General features: G+C 36.0%; 1 protein-coding gene across 1 annotated transcript in view; it reads right to left on the reverse strand.

The window, feature by feature from the left end:
• The window catches only part of VTA1 (vesicle trafficking 1), a 43899-nt gene that overhangs the window by 17293 nt on the left and 583 nt on the right, over positions 1-26023 (reverse strand). The window contains exons 2-5 of the mRNA XM_067293641.1: positions 12025-12119; positions 8592-8719; positions 7983-8058; positions 1793-1904 (exon numbers count right to left, since the gene is read on the reverse strand). Of these exons, the coding sequence (XP_067149742.1) occupies positions 1793-1904; positions 7983-8058; positions 8592-8719; positions 12025-12119 (411 nt within the window). The remainder of the gene's footprint in view (positions 1-1792; positions 1905-7982; positions 8059-8591; positions 8720-12024; positions 12120-26023) is intronic.

A 26023-nucleotide genomic window follows, 5' to 3' on the forward strand; every position in this document is an offset into this window, starting at 1 on the left:
TATACCTTACTGGAAGAACCACCAATTTGATCTTTCTATAAACAGTTGCAATGCCTATCCTCCTCTTTCTTCACAGACAAACAGGAAAGAAGCTTGAAAATATGACTTCATAGGATGAAAAGTCTGAAAATCAGAAGAACAGAAGCTAGTATTTTAATGTTTTGACATGTTTTAAATAAAAAAAAAAACAATATACAGAAAGTTACAAGTCTACTTGTAACACTGTTTTTAAATTACAGGTTCAGACCTCAAAATCCACTGAAGAGCCAGGTACAGACCCCAAACATGAATGAATACATATATGTTCATATTCAGTTCATATATATCATCCAAAACTTAATGCAGCCACTTCACTATCAAGTTAATTTGTCCCTCTGTTGTACTGTAGATTTGTTCATTGATTCTTTTAATTAGAAAAATTTGTATTATTAAATTCAAGCTTATGCTAAAAGAAAGAAGGGAATATTAACTTAACTGACATTATTCAAACCAGTAAGTCCTTTATGCTATGTATGCTACGAGTTGACTTGGGGGAAAATGGAGAGACGCCTTATTAATGAAACTGATTGCTATCAAAAGCAATTAGTAAACTACAAAAAAGAACTAAACATTAATGATGCATTAAGCACAGAAAAACTACAAACAATGGGAAAGTAAATGGGTAAAAATGTTTAGAAAGTTATCCTTTTATTATTTAATGTCACAATTACATACTGTTTTTATTCTGACATATTTCTGCAATGTATCGCTTTTTGCATGTATTTTGCTCGTAATATCATTAACTCAAAACCAAAATCAGTTTATGTACACAACAGCATTCCTGTATCTGTTTCAGTGTACACAATTGCACATTGCGTAATAAAAGAATGGAGCTGTCTTTCTCAGAATCGGATGAGATGTGATGATTGTGCACTTGTCAGAGACAGACTGTGTAGTATGTGTTCTGTTACTTCAGATGGAGGCTAGCTTGCATCTGTTTGCTCTGGTGGTGTCAGTTTAAAAAAGCTCTGAACTAGAAAGATGTGGATTGCCTTAACAGTTCTTACTACAGAGCTAAGACTTTTAAATTAACAGTGGAGTGTAGAGGTCTGCATTCATTAAATAAATGACAGTAAAAGTTATAATGTGGGAGGTTTCGAACAATCTCTTCTGAAAAATGTTCGTTTTGGTAAGTGAGTAGCCTTGGAAGTCTTTATCTACCAGTTAAGGAAATAAGTTCAAGGAATAAGGAAAGTCTGGTAGCCAGAAGAACACAGGGGGCAACTAAAAACAAGAGGAAAAAGGGACTGAATGAGAAAGTGGCAGGAAATCCAATTTAAGGGGAGTAGGCAAAACCTGTTTTGAAAACTAAACAATTATTAATGGAGGATGTATGTGTGGAGCAAATACAGCAAACGGCAAATGTGTGCCAGCAAACTGGCAAAAGGGAGCATAACTTTACAGAAAAGATTTGAAATGGCAGCAGGTAAGGTTAAAAATATGCATGGTTCTGGCCCAAAGGTGACAATCCTTTTTAGACAGCAACTGTATTCAAGATGATAATTTCTACTACAGAGGGAGGAAAAAAAAATACAGATTTTATTAAATAAATCAAACAGTAAAGTCTAATAAAAACAACAGTACAGTACAAGAAGCAGAAAAGAAAAAGCAGAAAAAGACCCATCATGAATGAAATGTTAACTAAACAGGGAAGCTACGCTTCCTGTTAGATGCTCCCTGAAAAGCGTATACCACCATTTTGGTCTTCACCCAGCCCATCTCCTTTTTTACACAGAAAAAGGAAAATACATACCAAAGCCTTCTCCTTCCATTCCAATAGGTCCGGGCTGAGGAGTCTCTCCATTCTTTAAGCAGTTATGAATGTATGCTGCCTTCCATCTGGCGTACTTCCTGTGCTGAACATTCTGGGGAAGGTAAAAGGCCAGATATTGCAACTGCTCATTTCTGTGACTTAACACATCCAAAAAGAAATATATACAGGTCTTCCACCCTGGCAAGAGATTAAAAAACTAAGCTGCTTTCTCTGCTATCATTTGACACCACTTTAAAGATGAACGACCCACGGGAAATAAATTGGTGAATTAAGATATAAAAAGAACTGCTCTAAGGGGATCTTGACATGAAAGGAAAATGTGGAGATCTTCAATTAGTGTAGCATGCCAGGAAGAGGAAATAAAATTTACCAAAACTATCTACTGTGAAGCACAGAGCACTGTGTAGTAATTACTGATGTGAAATAATAAAGAAAACTTTATATCTCCATAAACTTAGAGAACTTTACTTCAGATTTAAATATCTGAAACTGAAAATCCTACTCCTCCTGATCGATAATACTGGATTTTTTTTTTTTTTTGTAATGACAATATTTTAAATTTCAAATAGGTACTTAAAGTATGAATATAAAAAGGTTGTTGTAGTTGCAGATTAATGTGGGGGTGGGAGGTATATTATAGCACCCACAATATCTTGACTTACTATAGCTAAAAATCAAATGCGTGAGTTTAGGTATATACAGACTGCAGAGGAAAAGGGTTTATGGCAGTAATGACTTTGAATAAACTATTAATTACAAGGTTAATAATTCAGTTATAAAAAATACGAATACTTCTCAAAAATGTTAGTTATTATATTGATGTACAACACCTCTTTTTGTCAATTCTCATCTTCTGAAATGGTGTCAGTATTAAGCAATAAAAATGAGAAGAGAACCTGCTGCTTGCCTTTCTGATTCCATCTCCATGGGAATAGTTTGAAATTAACAACAAAAAAAAGGTAGGGAACATTTGTAACTTCAATATTTAAAAAAAAAAAAAAAAGCATACTTTATTTTTGACTATTTTCAGTTTCCAGGAAGAGGAAACCGAAGACAAGTGTTTCACTTTGGGCTTTTATAGATTCTTCTTTTCACAGACGGGAACATGAGCGATTAAAACTAATATCAGAGTCAACTGCCTCGGGGTTTTCCACTACATTTTTTAAAATATACTTTAACATTCCTAGGTGCAACATTAATATGTCAAAAGATGAAATGATAATTGATCATGTCATATCTCCTGGGATGGCTACCATAGATTCTTTTAATCCAGAAAAAGTTCTCAACTGCTGGAGAAATCTTAAATTGATTAGGCAAATCAACTGCTTTGTCAGAAGTTATAAAAGAAACAACTAGTCAGATGTTCTGACAGGTACAAGGTAATGTGCTTCATAGGAGGAGACTGAATATAAACAGGGATGGGAAACATGGAAGGGTAAGTGAAGTAATTTTGCCATATGAACAGTGGAGGTTGATAGCATGTTTTCCACCAACAATAACATTAGAATATTACTTCTGGAAATCCACTGCAAGGCACTGGTGAACTCTAATTTACAGATTAACAATCACAGGCTAAATGTGGTTCGAAACCAGAGGTACATTAATCTCCCTTTAAAAATCCTGACTGAAATGACATCCAAAATCTTATAGAATTAATCAGAGATCCAAAATTGTACTTCACAAAATCCATTGCACTGTTGTCTAGAACAGGACAAGCTACAAGTGCTACAGCATAATGGATAATGCCAGCAAGCTCCCTTGTTCCTATTTAATTCATTGTTATCCACCTGGATGTTCATACAGCATAGTAGAAAGCTAGGGTCCTCACTTTCACAAATGAAATCTCCAAAAAAAGCCAATCCCGAAGACAGATTTAGTAAAGTGCATTCACTGTACCTCAGAAAGGAAAAGTACTGATAGAAAGTTATGGCTTTCTATAAGACACTTTCTTATCAGTCGAACGGCTAAACTGCATTGTAACTTTTTTTTTTACTTTCCCAATATTGAATACAACATCCTCAGCAGTATTTCTGGAAAATTATTTAAGAATCAGTTTTTGCTCAAGAGATGGAATGTTACATGACTGAAGTTCAACAAAGGCAAGGGCAGGGTCCTGCACCTCGGGAGGAACAACCCCATGCACCAGTACAGGTTGGGGGTTGACCTGCTGGAAAGCAGCTCTGTGGAGAAGGACCTGGGAGTGCTGGTGGACACCAAGTTAAGCATGAGGCAGCAATGTGCCCTGGTGGCCAAGAAGGCCAATGGCATCCTGGGGTGCATCAGGAAGAGTGTTGCCAGCAGGTCGAGGGAGGTGATTCTCCCCCTCTACTCAGTCCTGGCGAGGCCCCATCTGGAGTACTGCGTCCAGTTCTGGGCTCCCCAGTACAAGAGGGATGTGGCACTACTGGAGCAAGTCCAGCGAAGGGCTACAAAGATGATTAGGGGACTGGAACATCTCTCTTATGAGGAAAGACTGAGAGAGTTGGGCCTGTTTAGCCTGGAGAAGAGAAGGCTGAGAGGAGATCTTATCAACGTGTACAAGTATCTGAAGGGAGGGTGTCGAGAGGATGGAGCCAGACTCTTTTCAGTGGTGCCCAGCGACAGGACACGAGGCAACGGGCACAAACTGAAACACAGACAATTCCATCTGAACATGAGGAAATACTTCTTCACTGTGAGGGTGACAGAGCACTGGAACAGGTTGCCCAGAGAGGCTGTGGAGTCTCCTTCTCTGGAGATATTCAAAACCCGCCTGGATGCAATCCTGTGCAACGTGCTCTAGGTGACCCTGCTTGAGCAGGGGGGTTGGACTAGATGATCTCCAGAGGTCCCTTCCAACCTCAGAGATTCTGTGATTCTGTGATTCTGTAACTTCATCAAATATTTTATAATCTATCATGAAATACTGAAAAGACTTTCTAAAGACAGTCTATCTACAGACATTTACCTGAATGCTCTGCAAGAATGATGTAATGAAATAGAAGTTCACCATTTGGGCTAGTATCATTATTATTCCAAACCCTCCATCGAATTAACTTGTAATTTACAGAAAACATTTTTGCAGTCAAAATTGTGTTTCAAAAACATTGTGAATGCTTTAAATATAGTCAACTTATTTGTTTTCAGTGGATGTTTTGCAAGAGCATAGGAAACACTACCCTGCCACCAGTATTTTATCCAAGATTTAAATTAGTCAAAATATTTGTACTGAAAAATCTGTGTATTTGACATTATTTCCATAAGTCTTCTCTAAAATGACTAAAAGAAAATACATCATGCATAGGAACAACAGCTAGAGCCATTTTAGAGAGACCACAACCTCTGTCTAGAATTTCTATTTCAGCAGTGAACATTTCAGTTAAAGTAATTACATAAAAAAGTGTAACCTGGAATTTCCTAAATAAAGGGATTTTCTTTCTGACACTGATTAACAACGCATCTTGAAGAATTCTATAAAAGAGCATTACAGTTTATAGGCAAGGAAAGAACCCTATTTGACCCATGTGTGTCATTATGCATCTAAACTGCAAAGCCTGTAGTTCCAGAACTGAGACTCTAAATTTTGTTGTTTTGGGGTTTCTTTTTTCCCCTCCCTCCATGACAGCACTGCTCTTCCTTTTTTAAAGACTGCCCTCCTGTATGAAGATTATTACTGAGATAAATGAAAATAACTCTATAAACACACAACTTCATAGTGATCTCATATCAGCTGTGTCTTATGAAACATGTCTTCCAGAAAATCATTTTGCCTAGTTCTAATATTGAGAAGCGGAGCATCCACTGTTTCCTCTAATACAATCTACCCATACTGTCTAATAATCAGTCACTCACCAGTTATAAATATACACATTATTTATAATACCCTTCTTCTGATTTTAGGTGTCAACTACCCACTTTCTGTGCTTTCTGCTGTTGATTGAAAAGTCTTTTAATTGTCAACATTCCATACCTATGAAGGCAATTACATACTGAAAAGACAGACAGATGGTCTGACTAACTGAGGTAGAAAATTTAGGTGTTTTACTATATAACCAGAGGCAGGCTGAGCCTTACTTCAGGCTAATACAGAAGGCTTCTGCAGAAGTCTATGACAGCCCCATGTCATACTCATCCCATAAATCCTTCATGTGATACTGGATAAGGAAACTGGTGAAACTTAACAAAGGTAGCCAGAAGTGCAAACCTTTTACTGTATTTCTTCCACACACTATTTTAACAATGTCTTCGCTAATTAAATGAATTAAAAATGAGATGATATCCTGCTTCTTTCCAATTATAAAGCACTACATTCCTTTTTGCAACAATAAAAAATACATTCAGTAGTAAATATTTACAAGTGCTAGGATTCCACATTAGCATTTATAACATTTTTTTCATATGCACAAAGGATTGCTTCAGGACCTCCGAAGTCACTGAATAGTGCATAGGAAGTATTACAGGCAGGGACTGGATTCCTACAATCTAAGGTTGCGTGTCTTATCAGTGCATTAAAATGTACACTTACTCTCTGGCTCTATGAACTTTGGATTCCAGGGTGCACAGCAGCCAGTTTCAACAGAACACGCGAAAGAGCAATCCTAACTAGTCTCCCTTGATAATAATAATAATAATAAAAAAAAAAAAAAAAAAAAAAAAAAAAGTAGATCGGAATAGTTTCAGACTATGGAAGACATAGAATCCAAGTGTTCCCCTCCTTGGACAAGAACTCGTTAATATCTATAGGTACTACTATACATTAAGTACATCACCATCAACACCATTCTTTTACCTTCCTTCCAGTGTTTACAAATGAAAGCAGCCATAGTTACTGTTTTTTAAACCTATTGAATCTTCCTGCATGTTAGGCACACCTATCAGATTGAGGTTCTCAGGGGATTTTCACACAGGATGTCTAGTCTGTGAATTCCAAACAAAGCATGAAATAGTTTGGGCTCAACACAGCCACAGTCACAGCTTGTTATGGGTCTTCAACATAACAGAACTTTTCTAAGGGAATTTTACTAGCAGAAACATAGAAGCCTATAGCACTCGAGCATGTGAGAAAACAAAATATTTGTGGATTACCTATGTGGATTTAGGTGTCCTGAGGCACATTAAGCACTTATGTGATCAACAATTGCTGACTTGGTCTCAGATTATTTAATATCATTGCTGTTTCTTATTTATCGTTCTAAGTATTCTAACCTTCCTTCAACTATCTTTGAAACATGTCTTCACCAGTCAGTAACAGCTTTCTGTAAATTTTTGTCCTTGCCAAATATTTTCGACTTTACCATTACATTTTCAAAATAAGTTTCTCAATCAGTTAATCTAGCAAGGAACATTTAACTTTTACTTTCCAGAACAAGGAATACTTTATTAAGAGTATCTGTTCCAGCATATTTGAGATTAATTCTCCTGTGGGGCATGAATAACAGAGAGCAGCTGAGCACGCAGCTAGTAGAAAAACTTACTTTATAACAGACCTAGAATTATTTTGGTGTGCCTTAATAAAAATAATTATGATCTTGTTCAGCCAATTCTAGAATATTTGCTTGATTAAAAAATAAACTGCCATGAAGAGCACTAAAACTGGGTTTGTGTTAGCTACTTTAGTGGATAAAATTTTTGAACAAAAATACTGATGTCCTAACGGTCAGACAGCAAGTCACTTTTTATGAAACAAATTTATATCCTTCCAACTTTACATATCGCCTTTTAAGGGTGGGGTTTGTTGCAACATCAAAAGTATCTAGTCTAACTAAACTGTATACAATTCCATGTCAACTATTAGCACTATAAGAAGTTCTTCCTTACAGGGTGAAAAAGATGAAGATGGAAAAGGCCAGGAATTTTGCATCATTTTTCTCTACAGTCATTTATACTTGCTCAGTGTAATGCTGTGTCCCATAACAATGATCAGACTTTGAATTTGAAACTGATACTGGTTAAGTCATGAAGCATCTTCTAATAGATTATAGTTTTCTAGTATTTCAAATGCATTTTATAGAAATACCTAGCAAGATTACTTATGATTTACCAACATGTATTTGGTTACACAATTAAAACTGATGGTCTTCGAAGTTCATATTTACAAATTGTAAGAACATTTTAAGGAATTAAAATAGTAACTTGCTGTGCTCCTGTGCTACAAAAAGCTGTCAGATACACTGGTATCCTTAACACTTACCTCTTCAGAGAGCTCCCCAAATACTGTCAGAACATCTATCAGAAGACTTGCAGTATAAAAGGACTTTATCATGTTTCTGTAAAAAAGAAAACATTTTACTGACTTGGTAATGCCAGTCTTTCAAGAGCACAATTTAAAAGTTGGCAGTTTAGATTATACTGGCTTATTTAAAAACATTCACTGGTTTTTTTCCTTTTAATCTGACATTTAAGAACTCCCTTCACAATATTTAAATTTAAGAATAAATTGACTAGCCTCCCGACTACTACACAGAAAGTTTTCAGTATTTTTTTTTTAAAAGCTGCTTATATGTTCTGCACTTGGTTTCTAATTTAGAACATTCATTAGACATCCTACATTAGGTCAGTATTGGTTTGGGGCTTTAGAAAGCTTGCCAGAAGGTGGACAACCTCTTCAAGAATACAAGAAGGAGGATAACATTTAGTGTGCAAAGTTAAGAGACAGAAGTAGTAAACAATGGAGGTTTCCAAAAAAGAAATGAATGCATTAAAGCACAGTTCCTGCTTTCAGTCATACTAAGAGAGTGTAGATTCAAATTTCCTAAAAAATATATTAACTCAGGCAACAAAACAAAGATTTTTCACCTACTTATGAAACTGTCCAGCTCTGTCTTCATTGTCTGCATACAAAAACATTTTTAAAGCATAATTCTCCACATGAGCACAACCAACAATTTCCTGAGTAATAGCTTCATTATCACCAAATTGCTTTTTCATCTGAAAAAAAGTTGAAAAAAAAAAAAGACATTCATTACCTTCTTAGACGCTAGCAATTTTACAATCCAATTAAAACACAAGAAGCTGTTGATTCAGACAAATCCAAGTAAAATTTAAAAAAGGAAACAATATACTAATTATTTTACAAATCTCCAGCTTCTAACGTAATGAATGCTAACAGCAGCATGTCAAAGAGAAAATGTATTATTTTGGAGAGAAAAATATTATGAATTAGTAGCTCTGAATAATATCTACTAATACAGAATAACTTTCAAATTAAAAAAAATTTAAAAATAAAGACAAAACATGCAAGAGTAATATTGCAAAAGAATAACTACAGATTTTTTTTTCCTTATTATCTGAAATACCAAGAACTCTGAAGCCTGAATGAGGATTCAATGCACTTAAATTGATAAAATAGTGAATGTTTTATAAAGGTACTGTAGGTCAGAGTGACTATATGTCTTCTCTCTTGCAAGATATTCACTGAAGCACATTACATCTTTAAAGAGTCCCAGCCCTACTTTGACTGGTTTAGTGACCTATGGATTTACTGGAATTTTCAGTGTAAGCAGTGTACTGCAATTCAAAGACCTCTTTTCAAAGATGTCAGAGTACAAGAAGCCTCAGGTTTCCTAATAAAAATCAGTAAAGCAAATAACCCTGTTACAGTTACAACAGGTGGATTTACAACTTCTGAATAGGCTTACTGTTTGCACATACAGAAATCTCAAGGTATCCTTAGAGAACAAAAACAGGAACACTGCGTGATACTAACCTGCAGTCCTTATTTTGCCAAAAGATTTAAAAACAATCTCTGAATGGCAGTTATTTTTCAGTGTGTGAATGTGAAGAAAATTTAATCATACAGGCTGCATTTCTGTAATATTTTTTACATTGAGGCCAACTTTTCAATGAATAGAATGTTGCCAAGAAAGTTACTTGATTTCAGTAGTAAAATATAAACATTGCAAATAGTGCTTCAAATTTACAGATTTTTGTTGAATTCATATTCTACATAAGGTCTTTAAAAAGTATTAGTGTTTTAGAAAGTGTAATTTTGTTTCTTTCCTATTGGGTGTATCATAATCTTTAAGCTGTAAAATATATATCTGAAATGAGACATTGTTGAAGTTCACTGAGAAAAAAAAATGTTTATATATATTTTATGAGCCTATATATACCTTATACTTAGAAGATAACTTATTGCTAGACTTGATCTGATGTTCAACGGAGATAGTTTCAAAGGCACAAATGGCACTTAATTACATACACTCCTAAGAAAGTTAAAGTTGTCCAGGTTGTTCACTTCTGAAATTATCCTTCACGCAATCAGTAACTCAGTATTGCAGTACTGATGTTTTTAATTCTAACTCATAATTTGAATGTAAAAATCAAGCAAATGGAGTTTAATTTTAATATAAATGTTTGTACTAAAGTTACCTATTGAAAAAGCAAAACAACACAACTACACATAAAATATTTCTGATGAAAATATGCATTTTAGATCCCAAATCATATTTAGATCCCAAACCATATTTAATTAACTACACAGATCTGGAAAACTATGAAGTTTCTCAAAATAAAACTAACTGGTGATTTCTAGACATTTATATTGTTTTATCCTTTGCTAGCATAAGATTCAGAATTGTTTACAAGCTTCAGTCTAACCTCTATAATAATCAATAGCAGCAACACACGAAAAGCTGTGTGAAACCTTTAGCATAGACATGCAAAACTCCTATATGCCCCCTGCTGGTTGACTGCAGTCTGACAAGGGCCACTATCAAATTATTGCAGAGATACTAACACACCAACTTGTCAATTTGCCCAAGTTTCCAACTCCTCCCCCAACCCCCAAATTCTGTATTAGAACTGCTTAGAAGTGCTCTCTCCAGCTTTCCACAACTTGGTTAAATAGAACAAACATCAATAATTGACTACAGAACACATCATCCGCCAGCATGCATGAGTACTCCCCCTTCTATCAGTTGCCACACAGACAACCTTACCAGCAACTGAAAGATAAACCACTTAATACAGACAGATGCCCAAGGATTTTTGCTGTTTTTTTGTCTTTCCATATGTGAAATGGAAAGCGCAACTGAACACCGCAGACAGACTAGCTCCCGCGGTGCCATAACGGATCCAATAACCTTGAACAATCCTTAGGGAATGCGGAAGAAAATCTTTTGGAGTTTTAGTGTCATCTCTCCTGCCATGCCTTCCATTTTGGTATGAAAATCAGAGCCATAAAGATGATGAAGTTTCATGAAATAACACACCAACAATTCACTTCATCTTACATTTCTGATTGCTAAAAATCACTGATAAAATGTAGCAAAGAGAACAACGTACAAATAAAAAACAAAAGGTTCGTGTTCAGTTGGAAAAAAAATTCTGAAGAATTTAAGACTTTTTCCACTAGTTTCACACAAATTCTTCAGGCATTACTATGGTTAGATTTTGAACAGAAACATTAATATGGAACACAAAATGTACCTCTGTTCCATTTTCCAATGTTACTTTCTGCTTCCAAACAAGCCCTTAAACCTTAAAATCCATGCATTGGTCCTTCCAGACTGTTGAAAACTACTCTACAGAATACCAACGTAAAACAGCTACTGAAGCTTAAACTGACCATTGGTACCTTTCTTTCTTAGTTTAACTGTACTTAAAGTTTTTGTTTTTTGTATTATTGGGTCCTCTAAAAAACTGTAGCATAACTACCTTTTACCTGCACAGATAAGATTGTGCTTACAAGAATTCGTGTAAGATCTCCAATCTCTAACAGAAGATAAGATCACAAAAGTATCTTAATCTTTTAGAGTATGTTTTAAAAAACTCCCTAGGTACAAAAATTTGGGACAAAAATTACAAAAGCACAGAAGACTAGGCTAGCTACTCCTACAGAAGGGAAAATAACTCTCAAAGACTTCACAGAATCAAAGATAAATCAATAAAAAGGTCTTTTGAAAAACCTGTGTTTATTTCATAATAAGTGATATGTTTTCTCATGAGACTACGTGTGGATACAATATCTTTGTAATTCATATTGTCTAAATGAAATTATAGTGTAAGTGCTGGCTGTAATGAGATGACGAGAGGGAGTGGGAGATTTATCTCCTTCCAATCCTTCTGATGATTTATTATATACAACTTGAAAAATACATACAGTATGCCTGCATACAGAATATTTGCATCAATGACTGATGATAGAGAAAAGACAACATTTGGAGAAGATTAAATAGAAATTAAAGTAACATCACAAATAACTTCAGAGGAGAGCAATAAATTCTACTCACAGCTTCCAGCTGATCCATAAGTTTGGATAAAAATTTACGGCATTCTGGGGTTTTACTATCAATCTTCATCCCTGTTTGCATTGCATACAAACGGCCTTTAAAGGAGACAGACCAACAGAGAAAAAAAAAAAAAGAGTTAATGAGTATCTATGGCAAAACTCAAAACCAAAGCAAGCAATGTTGTCCCCAACACATCTGAAAGACAAAACTCATCTTGTGGTTTAACAATGGACTACTATAGTGCTACTGAGCGCTAACAGTTAAATCTAGATATGTTCAGTCTTGCAGAAATACTGGGAAATATTTTTCTGAGTTTTATGTTTCATTTTTCTCAATGAGCATTCCTGCTGATTTCAAATTGATGTTTGTATTGCTATGAAGCAATATTAACTGTTTTGCAAAAGATCAGCCATCATCTGCAACTCTCTCAAATATGAACTTGAATTCAATTTTTATTCCTAATTATATGTCAACAATTTTCACAGAACTCTTAACATATATGTACACGTATTAAGCATACAAATATATGTAAAAATGGAATTTCCTGTAGTGGGAGCCAATTAGCTTTAAAACTGAACTTTAACAAATGGAATTAATCATCTATTATATCCATGTATATGCATAGACATCAAAGGCATACAAGACAGACAATCTATCTTTATATTAGATAAGACACAGGTTACTAAACCTGCCCTACAAGTAACGTTTCCAATTTTTCATATGATCTTGACACTAAGCGATTAACCTCTTCCAATTAAAAAGATCAACAGAACTACCAAAAATCTATGAATTATATGTATGCACATGGCAGAATTTGACATGCTTCAGGAAAGAGTGAGTAAAACCAAAAAACTATTTTTCACTAGGATTAGCACACACAGAAATGATAAAGGACAGAAACATTCAGTAAACAACTGGAGAATATTTTTCACAAAGCATCCACTCTACTAACTCCCTGACCCTCAAGGGAGTCTTACAAAACACCTTCAAATGCAGAGCTTAAGAACTAAAATGTTGTAACTCTACTGAATATTATCATGAACTAGTTTTTATGGCACACCCCAATACCCTTCTTCCTGCAAGCCCTTGACCTTTGCAAGTGAACCTTATTTGATTAACAGCTTTATCATCTCTCCCCTTCTAAACATCCTTTCATGCACTAGAGATACCTGTCACCCTTTTCTCTCAAAATTGTCTGTTATAACAAACACAGAAAACAATTGTTTTTAACCTGTACTCAGCCTGATGCTTGCTGCTGAAGAAAGGACTGTATGTTCAACAGCTTGCCTGCACTTTTCACCCATTATCGGTTTGTCTAATAAAATTGAACATCCCTCTCTACAAAACTTGCTTAGATTCTGCTGATGAGCAACAAAATTTATATCATTCTTCTAGATTTTAAAATTAGCATTTCACAAGTTTCAAATACATTTGATTATTCAAACTAGACAAAGTATACGTTCCTTATTTGAGACTGTAAAATTGACACATTTTTGAATTTTAAAATAAAGCTGTTCTTGAGCTGCCCAACCATTAAAAGATCGAGAAAAACTCAAAGACCCCCTTCTGGCACTCCATTGGAGTGAGTCTTGAACACCCAGAGAGCACAGGTCAAAGAACAAGTTACAGATAAGAAACATGTTTTTCTTGTCTTTATACAAATTTACACTATGGGTGACTTCAAGCAATGTTCCTCACCAACATCACTTTCCTGTTTACAAAGGACTCTGGGATCAACAGGACAAAGAGTCCTCAGGTCATTAAAGCTTGGGGAACTGTTCTTAGTCTCTCTCAATATACATTGTCATGAAACTATAGCAGTGCTCTAAGTAGCAGCTCTACAGATATTAAGAACTGAGACATTCTACAGAGAGACTACTAATGTCACCCAAGCTAAGGTTAAATGTGCTCCACCTGTCACCACCAATGGTGGTGAGGAAGGCTATGATGCTTGTGAAAACCACTCTTCACAGAGCATGACAAACTAGCAGCACTCAGTACTGAAAGGGAGTCTTCACTCAGGGAAATGCAAAAATATCTTTGATTAAGCAACTTTGTTTTAATGCAAAGCTAGGCAACTTGTAGGTCAGAAAATGCAAACCATAGCCTGCGAGTCAAAATCATCTGGAACATCAGCTTCAGTTCATGAAATGAAGAAATTGAAGAAAACTGATGTATTAAGTATACTCTCCACAGTTTGAAGTACACCAGCTACAAACAAAATGCTGCCAAGAAAAACTTGAGTTTTTGAGCTACTTGAGTAAACTTACTGCTTTACTCAGAGCTGGTCTAGTCAAAAGCAGGGGGGAGGCAGGAGAGTTGAAAAAAGCTGTCAATAATTATCAAACCTATCAGGTAGGCAGCAAGTGAAAGAGTTGAAAAACTGAAAGATCTGAGGAACTGCTCTGACACAAACAGAACAGGATGAAGGGAGAACAATCTGGTATTTGCCCCTACAGACAATACTGAAATAATAATATCCTTCTAATGTTTTGAAATTTTGCTTTTGAAATTACATATAAAGAGTGTGAGTGAATCCAAAAGAAATAATCACTCAAGGAAGAGTACTCTCTCCTTTTAAAAGAATAAAGGTCATAATTATTACATTTTAACTTAATCGAGTATCCCCTTGCCTTGTTACAAACAACAGGAAAAGCTCTGTCCTCTACTTCTGCTCTTTACATTTTTGTGTATTATTATTACACCTCATTCCTAAGGCAAAAAATCTTAATTTATTTCCAAACACATTTTTTCCTATGCCTGCATCTTTTGTCATGCTTCTCTCTACTCCCTCTAATTTGGAAATGTCTGAAGTATTCTAGATAAAGGTGATCTGTAAGACTATGGTGTTTTCGATACTACTTTTGCCAACTAAGGTGTTGGAAGTCTTACAAATATTTTTCACTTCTATGTAGTTTATGGCAATGCCATCCACATAAATATTACAGTAAGCATGCATGATAGTAACTGAAAAACATGCTCTGATCTACTAAAGGATATTTATTAAGTCCATATTAGATCTGACTGCAGATGGGCAAACTCACTTCAGTACCGAATATTCAACAGCAATGAGCAAAACTTATCGTTTTCTTAATATCTTCAATGAAATTTTAAACTGGCAACTAATGGTCGAAGAACTGTCTTCCATGTTGATGTTGACAAGAAATCTCAGTGGCAAGGACCTCCTAAGCAAGAGGCCAAATGTCTACCACCTTCAACATCTCTGGCTGCTGAGAAAGCCAAACATAAGTGAGGATTTTTCCTCATTTCTTAAAGAAAATAGAGTAATTATTTACATTCCTTTAAATCCAGATATTCTGGTTCCTATAATACTGCAGATGCAATGGAATGCGCTATTACTGTGCTTGCTGAAGCCACATAAATCCTGTTTTAAAGCAAATAGTTCAATTTCTAACAGCACAGCATTAATCTCCTAAATGCTATGGACACCACAGAAAGAGATACTCTTTTGTGTTCTGTATTACAACTGTATTTCAGTCAAATAAATTGCCTTTTTAAAAAGAGCACTTGAATTTTTAAATGACTTGAGATGCCGTTTTACATCAAAATGATTTTGGAGTGCTTTTGATCAAGAACTGCAAGTTGAACACTGCATTAAGTGCATGTCCCTAATGACCACAATAACACACTGTAAAGCCAAACAACTAGACTTTTGGGAGCCATTTGCTTGGTAACCTTTGATAATAAATTTTCTCTGTGACAAGCCAGGCTGCTGAAAATTGTGATATGAAAAGACAATTAAAACCATAGGTTGTAGCTGCAAGAGTTTTCACGTTTTTAAAGTCTAAACAGAAATCATTTGAAGAACGTAGGTACTCTTGGAAATGACATGTAATTCTCAATTCTATTCACTATTTGTGATGAACATCTGGAATGCTTGGAAACAAATAAATGAGTGCTATTACTGGTTCTTTTTAAGCTTGTTTTATGCAGTTGGCTTCATCCACAGATACTATGCTACTTTCCTCGCCTCCCCTCCCCTTTAACTAAATCATGCAGCAGAAAGGATTTTAATGTGGTCAACCACAGTAGTACATGCAGAAAGCATGGCACTGAAGAGGTAAAGGAGGCTACCTATACCTAATGTCTAAACATTAATGTTGCAAGTAGAGCTAAAGTCACTTGTAATCTTTTATGCACAAAGACAAAACTGTTTTGCCAATTATTAACTAAAAGAGGGTTTACTCTCAGTTTTCAGACAGGACATTTATCTTCAAATTCATAAAGACTTGGCAAGTAATCATTCTCAGAAAAATGTTTTGCCAAGACAACTACAAAATTTATGTCTCGGTTTGTTGCCCTTAATCTTTGTTCAGTAAATACTAAGTGTGGGTGTGCTGGAAGGAATTATACAGTGAGCTTTACAGAAACTTCTCTGCTTTTATTTATGTCACGTAATACCATGTTATTTTTCCTTTGCTAATACATAGCACAATTTCAGAGTATTTTGTCTTTAGTATGTGCCAGGCATTCATTCCCAATACACAGTAAGTTATTCCAGATTTATGTTTGGATAACAACTGAAACTCCCCCAACTCTGACTTTAAACTAACTCTGTGCCAAGTAAAAATACTGGAGAACAAAAGTTCCAGCCAGCTAGTATGCACAATAGGTTGATTCTATCTTCTAAACTCTGTCCGACTATCCTTCTCTTTCCTTGCCTAGCAGGGTTAAGAGATTACAGTTCTTTTTCTCCACACATATTTAATTCTATTTTAGTATAGAAAAAATTATTAAGAACTGGAATATTTTCAATACTTTTCATTGACATATTCCACAGCTAACATAAAATAGTAACAAAATAGTTGCCATCAACTTAAGCCAGATTTTGCTTTTGGTTAAAAGATCAAAACTTTTTCACTCCGTAATTTATTAATCATTCAGACTCTATACCTTTCTCTTTCTTCTACTGTCAAACCACTGACAGAAAAATATTTGTTAACTACTTGGTACAGTCAAAACAACAGCTGAAATACAAATGTGTGGGAGCAGGAACTCAAACATAAAACTGAACTGTATTCAAACTACTGCAAAAGTATTTTCATAAAGAATGCCTCTGCATAGAAAAAGAAAAATGAATTATTCTTCCCTTCAGGAACATTAATGTATTATACAATATTCATGTAACTTTTGTATGCAGATTATAAAAACATACTATTTCTAGTTGGCCAAATCAAAGTTGTCTGAATTAACTGAATTAAAATACTTTTAAAAATAGACTTAATAGCACTGAAACAAACAAACGTTGGAGGACTGTACTTCCTCTACATTATATTATGCAGAAGGAAACTGGCAAAAGGGAGATTAAGTATTAGACTGACAGCATCAACTTAAACCCCCAAGTTTTCCATAGGAAACAAATTCTTTTTAAATATTTTCAAATAAAATTGCTTTAAAGAGAAACGCAGGAAAAAAAGTTCTTGAGGAAAAAGGTGGGAGGTGGTGGGAGAGGAAGACTACACATGAATTTTAATGAGAAACTCAAAGCAATAACCTATTCCTCCCCTCAGATTCTTTTATAGCACTCTAAATCCTACAAAGGAGACCGGACTGATAGTAATATATTTCAAGTTACTTGCTAGATAAACTGTGTCAGGTCAAAACAATCTCAAGTAAAATGTATGTCTCTTACCCAAAATTACTGAAAATTATAGTAAATTACATTAAATTCACTATTATTTGAAAAACAGCAACTTGAAAAAAACACCAAACTACATAGACAAAACAGTAAAATTTGCAATTACAAACAAGCACTTAGGTTATTAAGGCTAGAGGACAAAACAAATAGTCTAACAACATCTACCACAAATCTTAGGAAATGACTGTTTTCCACACTGCCTTTCTTCAGAGTGCTTTAAAGACCAACCTTGGTCTCTTACAAAATTTGAATAAAAGATCTATATATGAAATTCCTAAGTTTCTAAGCTTTTGCACAATATTTAAACTATCAGTATTTTTCAAATGCTTGTCTTTATATGCTAATAAAACAAAAATGAAATATTTCTAATCGAAATAGAAAAACTACCTTAATTTACAGTAATTGAGATCTCAAGAAGGCAAAAGGAGGAGGTATCTACTTTGGGCTAGTTATGGTCAGGTCTTGCAGACAGGACAGCCTCTGGGTTCTAGCCTCTAGAGGGGCTAGAACACAGATCTGAAGAAGTCTTGCAACACATGTTTCAGTTTAGTTTAAACGAAAGAAAACTATTTTCATGTTCTCAGACTACTCAGTCAAATAAACCAGAGCATCCTAGGTGGGCATGACTATGAGATGTGTTTCAGAAGCACACTCCTGATCTTAACTGCCAACAGCACCCTGGGCAGCATTAGGAAAAATGTTGCTGGCAGATTGAGGGAGGTGATCCTTCAGCGTTGGTGAGGCTGCATCTGGAGTGCTGTGTCCAGTCCTGGGCTCCCCAGTACAAGAGACCCCTGGACCTGCTGAAGCGAGCCCAGCAAAGGGCCAGAGAGATGACTAAGGAACTGGAGTATCTCTCATATGAGGAGATGCTGAGAGACCTGGGACTGTTTAGCCTCAAGCAGAGAAAGATCAGGGGGCATCTTATCAATATGTATAAATACTGATGAAAGGAGTAAGGAAGACGGAGCCAGACTCTTCTCAGTGGTGCCCAGTGAAAGGACAAGAGGTAACAGGCACAATCGAAATACACAATATTCCATTCAAACATAAGAAAAAGCTTTTTTACTGTGAGTGTAGTCAAACACTGGACCAGGTTGCCCAGAGAGGCTGTGGAGACTCCATCCTTGGAGATACTCAAAGCCCAACTGGACATGCCTCTCAAGAACCTGCACTAGGGACCTTGCTTTGAGTGGGGGATTGGACTAGATGATCTCCAGAGGCACCTTCCAGCCTCAATGATTCTGTGGGTTAAAACGCTAATATCAGTGCATCTGTCTTCAGAAGCAAGCAGCAAAACCTAAGGCATGGAAAGACAGTTCTAATTCTACTTCCAGAGGTACAAGCCAAATGAAGCTGCACCAAAAAACTGTAAATTTTAAGCCGGAAAAATGCATGATAGTATATCTGCAATTTACTGTGTACAATTCAACTTTAGCAGTTTAATACAAACACACACACCTCAGCAATAAAATTTTCATCTCTAAAATACACATGTTCTATTTTATTGCTCTCATTCCTATCTCCATCAGAGCAGATTGTTTTTACCTATTACCTAAGTAATTACAGCAAGTGCCAGAAGTACTAGTTAACATTACCTTTAACATTTGCTTCTAGATAGTTTGTTTTGAGGTCTGTGGGTCTTATGTATTTATTTTTATTATTCCAATTAGTTCTCCATTTTTTTTTACTGTGCCTCCACAGTAAAACCAGAGTAGTAAAAGTACAGCTTTCCTATTTTCAACCCTTTGAAAGAAATCAGAGCAAACAAGCTAAGACTGAAAACAGAAAAAATGCAAAGCACAGGAAGACAAACTGGAAGTGAGGAATATTTTTAGTTTATACTTCTAACAATCAAAACAAGTGTCACAGTACACTATGAAATGGATGTCTGTATCTTATATATTTGACCAGATCAGTTAACTTATTCTGAGCAAAGAACAGATTAAATCTGTTCTTCAGTACATAATCTCTAGTAATAGGCTTTACATCATTAACAGGGTTAGTAGCATGGAGAACAGCTTTCTGCCACCAACAACATGAGAATATGATAAGTGTACTTTTACAAAGGTATTATATAAAACTGGTACAAAAATGAATATTTAAACTAGAAAGCTCAGGGATTTGATATTAGTAGATAAGGAATGTTCTAAGAACATTATTTTATGCATTTCAATTCTAGAATGCCACAGTTAAATGGAGTTTGTGAGTATGTGCAGATCTCCTGAGTGAAATAGGGCAAATACCTCTATTAATTTCCATATTACTTCTGAATTACATGCATCTTCTAAATTATTCATTCAAAATTGAATCAAAAGCCATGAAGATACAGTAAAGAGCTGAATAAATTTAAAAGTTCACTTAAAATATCTGTCTGCTTTTAGCCATCTGCTCTGAGGATGAATCAGTAAAAACTTACAGTATTTCAGCTGCTGGTAAACTACAATAGGTTTTCTATTACACAGTAAATTTACATTCCCCAAGTTCTGCATTAGGCCATGAATTTTATTTTTTGTCATGTTTTTCTGTAAAATGCAGGGTTTTATGATTGGTTTGCTTTGAGAAGCTTGTCTCATGGATATGAGTAAGCTTGAAAGCCACTCAAATTTGATGGAGATTTCCATTAAAAGCTGGACAATTTTTCACTCAAGTGATTGTCAACTAGTTGTGGAAGAAACTAATCTCTTGTGCTTTTCTCTCCTGTTGGATCCTACAAAAACACATACGTCCACACAATAAGATCCTTCAGAAGGTTATCTCTGGTGCTTTTTTATCTGAAAGATGAATCTGATTACTGTGGGAAATTTCCTTCATACCTGTTTTAAACAGATCATGTCCACATATTTCAAATTAACACTTTCTGATGTTCAGCAGGCTGTAAAACAAAATCCACCACCACAGTTCTGATTTTCAGAAGTTACTAGCATTATGTATTATTTCATGTTGCTATTAGTGGATGTCCAAAAACTATTTGTGTTTTAGGATGTCATATATAACATAACATTAATGCTCTTCTTGCAACTCACTGATACTCCTTTCAATACTTTTAAATTAGATTATTAGAACACCAATGAACATGTACAAAAATGTTTAATAAATAGCATTACTAACCATCTTTGAAAGACCTTTACAAGAGTACTAAAAGCTTGAAGCAATTGCTATTAAGGAATTTTTTGCTCTAAACATAAAAAATAAAGCTTGCTGAAGACAAAATTACCTCTCAAACACTGCAGTTTTTCAAAAAATAACTTTTTAGTCACACTGCCTCTGGCACTGTTTAGTTATTATACAGACCAGAGATTTCTTATCAAAGTCTGCCTCCTTGTGTTTGCAGGGTTACATCTCTTGAAGTAGTCGGACAGTTGCACCCATTTAAGTTATCATAAGAAGAAATGTATTTTACTGACCACTAATCATTTATTTTCCTTTTACCAGTGGATCTATGTGGCAGCCTTTACTGCTATTCCCTTACACTTATTGAACCTAATGACAATTACTGAACATGCATTTGCTACATACTAAATGACTATGATGAACAAAATAATATCACAGATGAGAAAAGGTATTATATGGAGTGGCATATGGTCTAAAAGAAGGTGTTCAATTATAACAGTCCCAAACACTTCATTAACTATAAAGCACTTTCTCATTTCTTTAAAAGAATTGTTTGCTGTTTATTTGAGACAGAGGGATCATGTTTTGTATGACCTAATAAACAAACTTGGTTCCTTGATTTCCTTGCAGTCTATACAGTCTCCATAATCTAAGAAGAGTAAGTTTTTGCAATGAAGTATATTTATGATACATGCTGTCAGAAGCCAAACATTTTTCTTGTTTCTGTCAATTATGTACACTACTAATAGTGGCTAGGACTAAAAGAAAGTAATGGTTTTCCAACAGCATATAAAGGCACTGATCATAGGCTGATGTGAGTATCTAAAAAGGGAATTAAGCACGCAGGGTTTGTAAGGAATACGACCAGATTTAAATTTTTGCAGTACCACCAGCACATACCACAATATAAAGCAACTGTGATGTGTTATGCTGCACAACAGCATCAATGTTCTCCTTAACATTATTCTATGTGTCATGTGAAAAACTATGTGGCAGTTGAAAAATACAGAATCACAGAATGGTTGAGGTTGGAAGGGACCTCTGGAGATCATCTAGTTCAACTCCCCCTGCCCCGCTCAAGCAGGGTCACCTACAGCACGTTGCCCAGGACCTTAGCTGGACTAGCTGTCTAGCTTTTGAATATCTCCAAGAATGGAGACTCCACAACCTCTCTGGGCAACCTGTTCCAGTGCTTGGTCACCCTCACAATAAAGAAAATTTTCCTTACATTCTGAAAGAACTTTCTGTGTTTCAGTGTGTGCCCGCTGCCTCTCGCCCTATTGCTGGGCACTGCTGTAAGTCTAGCCCCATCCTCTTTACACCCTCCCTTCAGATACTTATACACAGTGATAAGATTCCCCCCTCCATCTTCTCCTCTCCAGGTTGAACAGGCCCAGCTCTCCCAGCCTTTCCTCATAGGAGACACACTCCAGTCCCTTCATCATCTTAGTAGCCCTTTGCTGGACTTGCTCCAGGAGCTCCATGTGTCTCTTGTATTGGGGAGCCCAGCACTGGACACAGTCCTCCAGATGTGGCCTCACCAGGGCTGAGTAGAGGGGGAGGATCACCTCCCTCAACCTGCTGGCAACACTCTTCCTGTTGCAACCCCAGGATCCCATTGGCCTTCTTGGCCACAAGGGCACATTGCTGCCTCATGCTTAACTTGGTGTCCGCCAGCACTCCCAGGTCCTTCTCCGCAGAGCTGCTTTCCAGCAGGTCAACCCCCAACCTGTTCTGGGGCATGGGGTTATGCCTCCCCAGGTGCAGCCCTCTGCACTTCCCTTTGTTGAACTTCATAAGGCTCCTCTCTGTCCATCTCTCCAGCCTGTCAAGGTCCCTCTGAATGGTGGCACAGCCCTCTGGTGTATCAGCCACTCCTCCCAGTTTTGTATCCTCAGCAAACTTGCTGACAGTGCACTCCGTCCCTTCATCCAGGTCACTGATGAAGAAGTTGAACAAGACTGGACCCAGGACTGACCCCTGGGGGACACCGCTAGCTACAGGCCTCCAACTAGACTTTGTGCCACTGATCACAACCCTCTGAGCTCTGCCATTCAGCCAGCTCTCAATCCACCTCACGGTCCACTCATCTAACCCACACTTCCTGAGCTTGTCTATGACGATGTTATGGGAGACAGTGTCAAAAGCCTTGCTGAAGTCAAGGTAGACAACATCCACTGCTCTCCCCTCATCTACCCAGCCAGTCATTCCATCATAGAAGGCTATCAGATTGGTTAAGCATGACTTCCCCTTGGTGAAGCCATGCTGACTACTCCTCATCACTTTCTTGTCCTTGATACGCTTGGAAATGGTGTCCAGGATGAGCTGCTCCATCAAACAAATACAAACCATCCCTTCTGCAGTTAGTCATATTTTGTAAAATAGAGATTAATATTTATAAAATTACAGTTTCTTTAAATCAACATAAGCCAGCAACACCAAAAAAAGTAGCAGTCCTGGCTTCCCCCCAAGCCATGGCATCTGGTTCCTTGTCTTTGTCTCTGTATGAACATAGCTGTTCAACAGTAGTGAGCTGGTCTGGCTGAAATTGTTGATCATACGGTTACATCAATGTTTGCTTCTGGAGCAACTTAGTGGTGAGAAAAAGACCGAAGGACTACAATATCTTCTTTGGGTAGTAGAGCTGGTTTATGCTAGCTTAATACCTCCAATGAACTACCACCAAAAAAGTAAGAGCAAAAAGTTAAAAATGGTGTATGTAAATAAAATGTATAAGCACCACTCAAATTCCAAGCTTTGAGCGCACACCTCTGGCACCAGTAGATGCTGAAGAGAGACAAAATAAACAAGAGCAGTAAGTGGTTACCCCTGACAATTTTACTGCTAAGCTACAGCAAGTAATATTTGTGTTGCAAACACATCTTGCCAGAGTTCACTTACTTTTGGTATTTGTGAAGTAGCTCTTATTGTCAGAAATATACAAATAGATTTAAACTAAAATGCACATAAATCAAGACCCTAGTCAATGTATGTCCACATGGAACTTACTGCATAATGAAGACATTAATATAAGGACCCAATCATTTGGCTAAAGATGAACCACTTCTGGCAATATTCCAGAGCTATATAGACCTTAGGCACTGTTATCCTGGGACTGATAGTTATATCTATCGCATGACCAAAATGCAGACATTCACCATCATGCAATGGCACAAGGCAAGCAGCCTTGTGAGAGAACATGCAAGCACTATCCCATCACATGACCTGTAGGGTCCCCTCCTCTTACTGCTGTACCATACCACCATTTTGGTCACGTGACACACATTTCTAGGCATACATGTGCAAAGCAGGGTAGCAGAGGTTAGCCAGCATGGAGGATACAGGATGTCCTGGAACACACCAAGCTTTTCTCACTTAGTTCCTTCCACACAATAAATTATTGCAAATATACAAAGCTCTTCTGAAACTCATTTCAAAGGCTCAATAGATTCAGAGTCTTTTCCAGTGAAGCATTTAATGTGAAATGGTGTTTTCCTTTAATTCTACTTAAAATTTGTGTTGCTTTCAAAACGTTATCTGAAAAATAGCCTCAAACCTTTTTATATACCTACACTTACAACTATACAATCTATTTTTTAAGGAAAGCTTTTCTTATTCATAGCATGCCAGAAGTAGAATTATACACTGTACATGATTTGGCAATAGTAATATTAATAATCAATACTTTGGGACTCCAAACAATTGTTCCAAAACAACAATATTCAAAATTAATGGCTCATAAGACTTTTTTTTGCTTCACATTCAGAATTTAAATAATAAAATGTTTTCTTAGGAAACAGGAATTTTGCATCTTAGTCAAACATATCACAACCATAGGAGGAACCAGGTGCCATCAGTGGAAAACAGGTGTAGACAAAACAATAAGGAATTAGCTTTTTGAAATGATGTCACTAGCCACTGATTCTTACCCTTTGTGTATTTAAAAGAACAAAGGATTTAAGCATCTTGTTTTGAAAAAAGGTGTCACTGCTTTTTACTTTAAACAGTAACGTACTGAGAAGGATATCACTAGAATATAGTCTTCAGCTATATGACAGATGTGCTGAAGTACTCAAACAGAAAAATAAACACAGTATATATAAATTTTCAAACTACTTAAAAAAGACAATGCAAAAGACTTCACAGAAAATGCTAATTAAGGATTCAATAACATTAACTTTTTCCTGTACACTAAGACTTGTATTAAATTTCAGAATGGAAGACACGTTAAGAAAAACAGGAATCAGCCACCAAGAACATTTCTGTTGTAAATTAAAATCAAAATAAATTAAATTCCTTACTTACACTAAACGCTAGTATTTTTATTGAGTAGATAGACATGGTGTTATGTCTGGTTAAAAAAGAAAAAAAACTATATCTTGACCTCACTGGTGCTTTCTGTCACACAAAGTAGCCTTTGTCTTGTATTTTTCCAGCAAAAAACAGTAGATACTATAGGGAACATCCAATTTTCTAACACGTAGCTGTCTTGCTTCCTTGGTGATACTTTTCCATATCAGCACACTGTTCACATATAACATACTAAAATTTCTTCTGACACAGTTGCTTGAGCTTTTTTCAGAGCTTTCTGAAGCCTGAATTCCATGAATTTGCCCTTGCAAACTTAAGACAAATTAAACTATCAGTTATACCACTACTTTTTTCTCATCGAATCCTTTTTGAAGACAAGCTATTACTAAGTAAACCCCAAAAATGACCTCCCATCTCAAAAAAAAAAAAAAATAAATAAAATAAAAATTTTTTGGTAAACATATGTAATAGTAAAAGTACATAATAGTTTGTAACTATTTACAATCAGCTAATCTTAAAAAATTTCCAAGCATGGTGATGAACCGCGTCAGGAATTTAAAGCAACTAACAAGAAGCTTGCATTTCTTAAGCAACTCTGGGAACCCTATAGAAAAGTTCACAGACCGCACCCTGACAATTACTCATTTGGAAGCTATGGATTAGTTTTTAAAAGATTTACAGTAAGAAAGACTATGTTTCATTGAAATGAACACGGCAAAAAACAAACAAACAAGCCAAGTCCCCTCCGCCCGTAAAGAACCCTCAAGAAGTGAAAAGCTAGCTTAATAGGAAATAAGATTAACATTATTAAAAGGATTAAAGATTCTCAAACCGAAACTGGTTACTCAGATACGGGACAGAGAGAACGATTCTTCAGCAAAAGAAAAAGTCTGAAAAGTGTCTCGACCGTTAGTT

Source organism: Apteryx mantelli, chromosome 3 (genome assembly GCF_036417845.1).
Source record: "Apteryx mantelli isolate bAptMan1 chromosome 3, bAptMan1.hap1, whole genome shotgun sequence".
NCBI lineage: Eukaryota > Metazoa > Chordata > Aves > Apterygiformes > Apterygidae > Apteryx > Apteryx mantelli.